We start from the raw sequence: 10,481 nt of genomic DNA on the forward strand, positions 1-10,481 counted from the left end.
GATCGAGTCCACAGCAATCTCAAACCACGGCCATACTTCGACCGACTTCGGCGGCAACTTGCCATACCTAGTCGTCGGGTGCTTTGCTTTCAAGCACGCTAAGCAGTTGTCCGTGAGCTTTCGTACATCAGGCTCCATTCTTCTCCAGTAGAACACTTGCCCGATGGTGTTCACCATCGTTGCCGCTCCGGGGTGCAGCAGTAGGCCATGGTAGTTTTGTACAAGTCGGAGCCGTAGTCGAGTCGGCACCAGTATCTTCTTCGACTTGGGGGTGTACTAGAACCAGTACTCCAGCAATCTCCCGTTCTTCGGATTCGCCCATGTCCTTGTCGTTCTTCTGCTCTGTTGCAATTTCTCTCATGTCCACCGCGAACTCTCCACCTATAGCCGCTTCTACGGCAGCCATTGTGACTGTTGGCTTCTCCTCCAGTTTGGTGCCATTTTCATCGGTGATGGGCAGTCTTGACAACGCATCGGCAACGACGTTGCTGCTGCCGGGAACGTAATGAAAAGTCGGACCAAACTCCTCAATTTCCAGTCTCCACCGCATCATGTGCACGTCGTGGAACGTGGAGTAGGTCAGGTTGAGGTGGTCGGTGTGCAGATGCAGTTCCTGCCCCAAAAGCAGTGTCCGGAACTCGCGCAGTACCAGCACGATGCTTAACAGCTCGAGTCTGTTAGCTGGGTATGAGGTCTGCGCATGGTTACACTTATTTGACCAGAAAGCCAATGGTTTGCCATCCTGCGAAATGACGGCGCCAAGCTGAAGCTTCGAAGCGTCCGTGAAGACGTGGAACGGGCGCCCGCAAGCCGGGAACGCTAAAAGCACGCACTCTGATAGTGCTGCCTTGATTGCGTCAAAAGCTGCCTGTTCCTCTGTCGACCAGCGGAATTGTACTGCTGGGTGTTGCAAGTCTCATTCTGTCGCAAACTGCGATCGGTGCAGTTGCGCCATTAACGACCTGGGACCTAACTATCGATAGCGACGGCCTGCATACGAAACCAACGAAACTCCCACTACATACTACGGTAGCCTAGGATCACTATCTGTGGCAGACCTACTTAACCTTCTCATTCCAAAATATACCCGGTGCAAGGCACCAGAGCAGGAAGAACCTGTGTGTTCTGGGATAACCTGCTAACTTCAGGTTATGAGCCCAACTGGCCGAACCTCTGCCCCGACCAGTGAAGACTTCGACGCTACGCGAGGCGACGTCGAAGACCTAAACGAAGAGGCCGACGCGCGAGGTGCCGACGCCTTTGAAGACACATACGGATAGGTTTCCCTGACGATCTACGCTTTAATCCCTCGGATCAAGCCACCATGGAGCAGCACGACCAGCTCCAGCTGATTCGTCAGCTGCAGGCAGATCCGGCAGCCATGAAAACCCAATTGGCAGCAAAAGCTCCGTCAATGTCGGACACTAGCATGGAATCAGCCCCTCCTTCGCCGAAGAAACCCAAAATTAAGGACGTGCGCTGCTCAAACTTCAAGGGAAACGAGGTTTACCCTGGTTTAGGCGCCGGATTTGAAAACTTTATCCACGAGTTCGAACACGCAATTCGAGCCGAAGGGCTGGTGAATGGCTCAACCTGGACCAACGAGCTTAAGGCGTCGGTGATCGTTAACTATCTCGAAGGTAAAGCGTCCAGGTATTACCATAAGAAAAGCTCAGAGTGGCAACGACGTCACGACGGTGAAAACATGCCATATTCAGAGGTGAAGCGCGCGATGCGTGCAGAATTTGGTTGTAAGCTAAGCCAACTGGAGCTCAGCACCAAGATGCGTTGTAATAAACGAGAAAGTGACTCGTGGCACGATTACTTAGAGTATTTGAACTTTATTGAAGGACTTATGGAGGGAGACCAGACGAAGTTAGTGATGGAAGTCTTTGGTAACCACGCATGCCCTGAGCTCGCAGCTACACTTCTGGCGGCCGTACCTGAAGACACTACGGATTATGCTACAGAAAGCGACCGCATGAAGCGATTACTGTACAAGCTTAGAGGCGATGGACGACGCCATAGCAGCAAGCGAGATGACCGGAAAAAACGTCAAAGTGACCACCGCAACGAAAATTTAAACGGTGTACGCGGGCAAAAACGCAACAATAACCAAAAGGAAGAATTATCGTGGCGGAATCATAAAAGCAATGACGAAGACAGTGATAAACAGTCTCGCCAGCAGAACAATGGTCAAGCATTTGCTGCTGTTTCTGGAAATCGACACCAGATTCGATGTCACGTCTGTAACCAGCTCGGGCACAAGATTTTTACATGTCCAGTGGTGGAGCAAGCCAAGAAACTAGCATCCACAACCAGTAGTGCGCATGTTGCGACGGCGACTGACAATACTGCAGTCAGTACCGGTAGTGTGAATACAGCCACAGCTGAAGAAGGAGACAGCAGTTATTCTAGCGACTCTGACGATGAAGCTCACGTCTGGGTAGCGGCTAGCACTACCGACTCAGCCAATTTCTTTAAGTCGAATGTTTGGACCATTGATTCTGGAGCAACACACCACTTGTGCATGGATCGCGAGCAGCTTTTTGCAATTACACCAGCATTTCTCTCTGTTCGAGTCGCTAATGGCAATGTTGAGCTCGCTACCGAAAAGGGCAGCACTGTCGCCACGACAGCTACGCGTACTGGAGAAAAGCATACTGTCCTACTGAAAAATGTGTATTACGCGAAAGGTATCGATCGCAACCTCATGTCGGTCGCTCAGCTCACACAAAAGGGATACTCCTGCGAATTCGGGAAGGACCTGTGTACGGTAACGAGTGATACGGGCAAACAGATTGCTGAAGTGAAGAAATGTCCGCTAAACGGACTTTGGTCGGTCGGTATCGAGGAAGCTGCTGCCTTTTTTGCAGAAATGAAAACTTCTACTCTACGACAGTGGCATGAACGACTTGGTCACGTGAATTACCAGGACCTAATACGCATGATGGACAAGAAGCTTGTCGGTGGCATGGTGGCATCTAACAGGAAAGTGGATTTCTGTATGAACTGTGCCGAGGCGAAGCAAGCCCGCCGACCCAAGAACAAACACGACACGTCTGCTTCTGCTCCAACGAATGAACCGGGTGCGACCCTGTGTGTAGACCTAAAGACCGACATGACTCCAGACCGCCTCGGTCACAAACACATCCTGACTATCGTGGACCACGCCACAAATTTTAACCGCGTCTACTTGCTCAGTAAGAAGAGTAAAGCTGAAGAACACTTGGAGAACTTCATTAGTGAGTTCGAACGGCAGTATGATACGAATGTGAAAGTGATTCGATCTGACGGTGGTGGTGAATTTATCAGTGGAAGACTGAATCGTTTCCTCCTCAATCGTGGAATTCGCCATCAACTCACTGAACGTGACATGTCCTCTTCTAACGGAAAGGCCGAGCGCTTTCACAGGACATTGATGGACTCCGCTAGAGCTATGCTGTGGGCTTCTACATTACCTCAGAGATTCTGGGGCGATGCCGTTCTTTACGCCAGCTACATCCAGAACTACTTGCCTACCCGTGCGAATGCAGACTACGCGTCGCCTATTGAGGCTTTATCTGGCAAAGTGCCTAGTGTTTCGCACATTTTAAAGTTTGAATCAAAATGTACAAACCATATCGCCCATCCCTCGAAGAAATCGACCAAGAAACGTGCTGAAAAAGGAATTGTCATTGGCGTTGACTCTCAAAAGAAAGCGTACCGTGTTTACATCCCGCGCACCAAGCGAGTTATTTCGACGACTCACATCCAGAACATTGACCGACTGGATACGCGTGCTGTGGGGCGATATATGGACGCTACCGACGCTACCAACGCTGATGAAGCCGCAAACGAAGGTGACAGAGCCACAGAAGATGTCTCTAGCCCTCGCGAAGAGTCTGAACTAAGCGAAGCTGATGTGGGGAGCCCAGTGGAGAACCAACAACTCACCTCACGTGCCATTCAACGTATCTTCGGCCTAAATCGCGGTAATAGTAGTCCAGAACGAGACGATTTTCAACTACCTCAATCTTTCCTCGACGAATTCGCTACTCCTGTGACTGCCTTGCTAACAGTAGCGCCCCGTGAAGGAACCGCATTTGTAACTCTACTGGAATCCGATAGAACTAAGGTACCTACGACAGTCGCAGAAGCAATGAACAGCCCGTACTGCCGTGAATGGATGCAGGCGATGCAGGAGGAGCTCCACGCGATATCCAGCAGCGCCACGTGGGAAATTGTCGACATTCCTTCCGATGGAAATCTGATAACTGCAAAATGGGTGTCTAAGATAAAATTCGACGACAAAGGAGAACTGGAACGATTCAAAGCTCGGCTTGTAGCGCGCGGCTTCAACCAGAAATATGGAGTTGATTCTGAAGAGACTTTCGCACCTGTACTGAAGATCGCAAGTCTACGACTGATTGTCGCTCTTGCAGCATTGTGGCACGCTATTGTTCGCCAAGGAGACGTACCCAACGCTTACCTTCGAGCTAACCTGGATCGACCTATCTACATGCGAGCCCCTGCTGGTCTTCGAGTACCAAAAGGCAAGTGTATGCTGTTATTAAAGAGTCTTTACGGTCTTAAACAGAGCGGGAAGCTCTGGAACGATACCATCCACGCCTACTTGCTGGAACCGGCTTCGAGAGGAGCCAACTCGACCCGTGCCTGTACTTTCGACGATACAATGGCAGCCTCACCATACTCGGTCTCTATGTCGATGACGTAATAGTAGTCAGCCAGCGTGAGAGCGATAGCAACTGGACAATGAAGAAGCTGAGTGGCCAATTTCAGATCAAGGACATGGGTCCCGCCAAAAGATGCCTTGGGATCAACATTGCGCAGAGTACATCGGGCATTTCTATGGACCAGACTACAAACATCGATAGCTTACTGGCGAAATTAGAGATGGAAAATTGCCGTCCTGTGAAGACGCCCATGGAATCGACTCGAAACCTACACAGTGAAGACTGCGAGCCGCATTTTGACACGAACAACATGCGAGAGACCATTGGCTCGTTATTGTGGATTAGTACGTGCACTCGTCCTGATATCACTATGGCGGTGAACTACCCTTGCCCGTTTCGTTGCCGCACCGACTACTACTCATTGGACAGCTGTCAAACAAATCCTCCGGTACCTGAAAGGGACTCGGGAGCTGAAGCTTGAGTTCCTCCGACCCCAGGCACCCCAGCACAGAATTAGTGTAGCCATTTACAGCGATGCTGACTGGGCAGGCGACAAGGACGCTAAATCTACGTCTGGTGGTTTGCTTACCATAAATGACATGCTGATCTCCTGGTATAGCAAGAACCAATCGACAGTAGCTCTATCAACGGCAGAAGCGGAGTATATTGCCGGAGCAACTGCAGTCCAAGACTGTTTGTGGGTGAAACAATTGATTGACGAGCTCAAACTGAGAGTCAAAGGTGATAATGTCATCTTACACGTTGATAATCAGAGCGCCATCAAAAACATGGAGAATGACGTGACAACCGCCCGCATGAAACACATCAACATAAAGTTCCACTTTATTCGTGACGCTATTCGCAATGAGGGAATCAGCATACGCTACTGCCCAACTACGGAGATGAAAGCTGATATCCTGACTAAACCACTCGGTACTACACTGCATGGACGCAATGTGGCGATGCTTAAATTGATCACGTCATGACAACATACATCTATATCACGCCCGTCACATCAAGGAGGAGTGTTGCAAGTCTCATTCTGTCGCAAACTGCGATCGGTGCAGTTGCGCCATTAACGACCTGGGACCTAACTATCGATAGCGACGGCCTGCATACGAAACCAACGAAACTCCCACTACATACTACGGTAGCCTAGGATCACTATCTGTGGCAGACCTACTTAACCTTCTCATTCCAATATATACCCGGTGCGAGGCACCAGAGCAGGAAGAACCTGTGTGTTCTGGAATAACCTGCTAACTTCACTGGGGACGTGAGTTGAGTCAGCGGTGCCAGTAGTTGCGCTCTGCGTGGCAGCATGTCGCTGTAAAAGTTGACCATGCCAACGAATCGACGAACTTCACGGCGGTTGTTCGGCGGGGCAATCGCATTAATCGCCGTGACCTTGTTAGGTAATGCCGAGATTCCATCATCCGAAATTTGATACCCCAGGTACTCGATCACTGAGGCACAGATCTTTGACTTCGTACGGTGTAGTGTTAGCCCGTGATCACGAAGTCGACCAAACACTACCGCCAAGTGCTGCAGATGCTCCTCGAAGGTGGACGACGTCACCAAGATGTCGTCCAAGTACACGTGCACGTAGTCCAGGTCCCCGAGGATCTCGTCCATCGCAGCCTGGAACTCGTCCGGAGCGGTCGACACGCCCATAGGCAGTTTTAGGAACACGAACTTTCCGAGCGGTGTCGTGGTCGTGCCAACTGAGCCATCGACGTTCCTAAATTTGGCAACATCGGGCCGTAGACTTCAGAAGTTCCGCCGTCGTGCGGTCCATCGCCGAGCGAGTGCAGCCTGTGTCCAGCAGCACCTTTACTCGGTGCTTACCCATGAGGATTTGCATCTCCATACTTGGGTCGAGCGTCTTCGCCGTCGGCTTCATACAAGCCTCCGTCCTCATAGCCGCCATGATGTCAGAATTACCGCTGTCGTAGAATCGCATGGATGCGAACTCCCTGTTCTGACGCTTCTGCATGGCGCTCACCATTGCCGCCATGTCAGTCAGCTGCTCCTGCATCGCGGCCATTGTGCCGCCACTGCCCCCAGCATTGGACCGTCCTGCGTAGTGCTTTTCAGGGCGTGGTCGGTAAGCCGGTGACGCAGGGTTTCGAAAGCAGTGGTCGTCACTGTGGTTGTCCTTTTTGCAGTAATTACAGTACTTGCCGCTTGCTACCGTGTTATTATTGCCACGAGAGTTGCGCGGCTCATTGCGCTGTTGACGACCAGTGTTTCCGCGCTGGTGGTCGCGTTGTTGTTTGGGCTCGCTACGCCGAGGACGGTTGCTTCGTAGGATAGCTTCGTCGTGCTCGTTTCTCTCAATGAGCTCAAACTGAGTCTCAATCGACGCCAGGTCCCAGATGCGGGAGATGCGATTGACTTCAACCTGCCAATCTATCGGCATCCCTTGCCGGTACATCCGTACCGCATCTGCTTCGGCGACGGCTTCATTCTCGCCGTGCTCGAGAAACGGTATCATTCGTAGCAGCATTCGGAACTCGCAGCTATACTGTCTGACAGTATTACCACGCTTCTTCTTTAGCTGCGTAAGCTCATCCATGAGCCTGCCTCGCGTGCCAGCGGGGCAGTGCTTTGCAGTGAGGTGCCGTGTGGTGTAGCGGGATCAGCAAAATCTGCGAGATTGCCAGATCCAACTTACCAACTGCGCCCAGACACCGACTAACGGAGGGGGTCCCCCGATGATCCGTGTTCTGCTGAACTTTCCTCACCTTGTGTACCCGTCGGTAGGGCGGGATCTGCTCTCTCGGTAACTTCCGAAGAGTTCAAGTGGTGAAGCTTGAGTGTCTTGGCGAGACGTGGGGATGGGGTGGAGCAGCAGTGGAAAATCTTCACTCTGCGTCCGTGGATGGTTCCGTATCCTAAGCGAATATTCGAGCTTATGGATCCGGGGCCTAGATCGTGGATCTGGCCGTAGGGTTGCCTTGCGGGTGTGTTCCCTTGCCTTTGTGTTGTCCTTTAAGTCGTACTTGCCGCCTCCTGTGACGGGATCTTGAAAGTTGAGAGCCTCTAGGGTATAACCGACCAAGTAGTAAATTCGGTTAACCTGTCGGATCTGCACGAGTAAAGGAAAAGCTCACTAGGTTGTAGGATCTGGCCAATGTATTATCCAGTTATCACTACCAACACTAGATTCGCAATTCCCAACCTTCTCGGAGCTCGTACGGCCAAATGTAGTTCCGGTTCTTGAGGGCAGGAAGGCACTTGCGTGATACTGTGCAAATTGAGTTCTGTATTGATATTTAAGCCTATACCTGCCTGGGTTTCTACCTTCTATGTCTTTCATCTGCTAAATCCCTTACCAGGCTCGGCTGCATGTCCCTTCTTCCCTTGACCCATCATCCCAGCTGTGTTATCTTCAGATCCACCGGATATATGACGTAATCATCATGGTCACCCTATTATGGGTACACTCATCCGGATCCAGGTCGCTTGGATCCACCTCACTGTAATGGTACACTCGCCGTGGATCCGAGCTCTCCAATCATCCAACATCATCTCGCAACCATCTGTGATCTCCGTTGTCCCACGGAAGTTCGAGATCCACTGTATCCCTCATCCCTATACCCTGGATCCAGGTCCCTCCAGGCGGGATCCTCCCTCCTTGGATACGAACTCGGAAGTATGGGATCCGGGGTACCTCGCGGTGGATCTTGACTCTTCATTAGCCGTGGCTACTAGATCCACCGTCAGAGGGCACCGACCATCCTTCCTTCATAGGATCCACACTCGATCCACTCTTGTATAGTATATCCCATATCCATCTTAGTGAATCCAGGTAAGGGTGGATCCGAGGTAAGTCTTGGTGGATCTTGCCTTCTCGTACATCGCTCATATCAGATCCATCGTCATTCCATACGGGGTGCTGCTCGCCATGGCTAATCCACCACAGGCAACTTGCACCCGTGCCAAACAACCCAAATCCCCTATAATCACTTGAAATTGTCACTGATTCGGGATAGTGACCCCGCGTCAGGACCATTCTCTTATTTCTGAGAAAGCACTTCACCACAATCGCCTCCTGTACGTGGTCGGCGCTGCACAACAGCGTCCACGACGTGCATCACCAGCATCCACAACCGCTTTCTCCCCTTCGCGACACATGTCTCCCACCAAGCGTACCGGCAAATCGTCGGGCAAGGTCCCATCCACTACACCTCCGGTCAGTCCGTCTTCCATGTCGCCCACCGATCTGCGGGTTCTAGCCCAGGCTCTTTCCGATCAGGTGCAAACCCTGACGGCGGAGCTCCAGACGGCTCAAGATGCCCAAGACCAAGCTGCATCTCTACACACTACCCAACTTCAGACCTTGCGGGCCCAAATCCATGACCAAGCGATGGAGATCCAGGGGTGGGAGCACCGTGCGACCTCTCGGTCGCAGGACCTGCGACTCCTGTTGGCTGATCAGGCGGTCGAGATCCGCGACCTGACCGGACGGCTGGATCGCGCCTCCCGTCAACGAGACGTTATGCGAGATGACAACGACCATCTCCTTAGGGAGGTGGCACTCGCCGGATCTGAGATCCACCAACTCCAATCCCGGATCCACGACCTCGAGCGGGACCTGGAGGATTCCCAGACTGCTAGGGCAGCTGCGGATGTGAGCTTGGACCGCCTCCGTGACGAGTTGCGTTTGACCCAGGAGGAGGTGGTGACCAACGACTATGTGGGATCCGCCCATGACGGATCCGCCTTAGGGTCGGCGCGTGGAGGGTCCCCCGCGCCAAATCCACCTCCCTCGTCGCCGGATGTAGCCCTGGCTCAACTCTCTGAGGAGTTGCAAGACACCAAGGAGTCGCTCGAGAGGGCGTCTACCGGACGAGATTACGCGCTTGAAGAATTCGTGCGTATGACTCGATTGCGGGACGAGATCCAAACGAAACTGGCAGACAGCGAGCTCCAGCGGGACAAGGCGACTACCGAGTGGGCGGATGCCGAGCGTGCGCTAACGGAGCTGGAATCCAAAGCTTCGCCGCATGAGTACGTGGATCCTCTTTTAGCCCTTGCTAGTGACTCCCATATTCACTTGTTAATTGTCCATCTAGGTGACAAATTGAAGAAAGCAGATGCGACCACCGCGAAACTCCAGGATCAACTTTCCGCAGCCCAAACTCAGCAGCAACAGCTGATCCTGGAGCGCGATCGCGGCCTGTCGGAGCGCGATTTGGCACGTCGACGACTGGCGCTGGTGACAGCTGCCGTCTCGGATCCACTTCCTCCCTTGTCGGGGCCCTCTCAGGCTGCTAGCGTTTCTGCTCCTCTTCCGACGGTAAGTGGGGCGGATTCGTCGACTGCGAAACGCCCGCGTAGTACATCTCCCGCTCCTAGCACCGGATCCTCCCGTCCCCATAAGCAGGCCCGAGCTTCCCCGAAAGCCAAGCCCAAAACGACTCCGGTTTCTAAATCGGCTCCGCAAGCGGGATCCACTTCTTTGTCCAAGGCAGGATCTACACCCGCGCCCAAGACTTCCGTTTCTCCCTCGAAGTCAGGTGCCGGATCCAAGTCTGGATCCACCGCTAGATCCAAGTCTACCTCGGCGTCCAAGACTGGACCCGTTGCTACGTCCAAAACGGGATCGACGGTGTCCAAACCGGGATCGACGTCCAAGACGGGATCCACCGCTGCTGCGTCAAAATCTGGATCCGGACCCAAGACTGGGTCTACGGCGTCCAAGGCTGGATCCGTTGCCCCATCCAAAACAGGATCAGCGGTGTCCAAGTCCGGATCGACGGCCAAAACGGGATCTACGGCAGTATCAAAATCGGGATG

At 52.7% G+C, this 10,481-nt stretch overlaps 1 protein-coding gene across 1 annotated transcript; it reads right to left on the reverse strand.

The window, feature by feature from the left end:
• Window positions 1-6,820: 6,820 nt before the first annotated feature.
• PITG_14255 (uncharacterized protein) lies at window positions 6,821-7,254 on the reverse strand (the record flags this gene model as incomplete). The annotated part of the gene is made up of 2 exons (XM_002899297.1): window positions 6,821-6,834; window positions 6,921-7,254. The coding sequence occupies 2 exons, from the start codon at window positions 7,252-7,254 to the stop codon at window positions 6,821-6,823; spliced, it is 348 nt and encodes a 115-aa protein (XP_002899343.1).
• Window positions 7,255-10,481: the final 3,227 nt, after the last annotated feature.

Source organism: Phytophthora infestans, genomic scaffold, assembly GCF_000142945.1.
Source record: "Phytophthora infestans T30-4 supercont1.32 genomic scaffold, whole genome shotgun sequence".
Taxonomy (NCBI): Eukaryota; Oomycota; class Peronosporomycetes; order Peronosporales; family Peronosporaceae; genus Phytophthora; species Phytophthora infestans.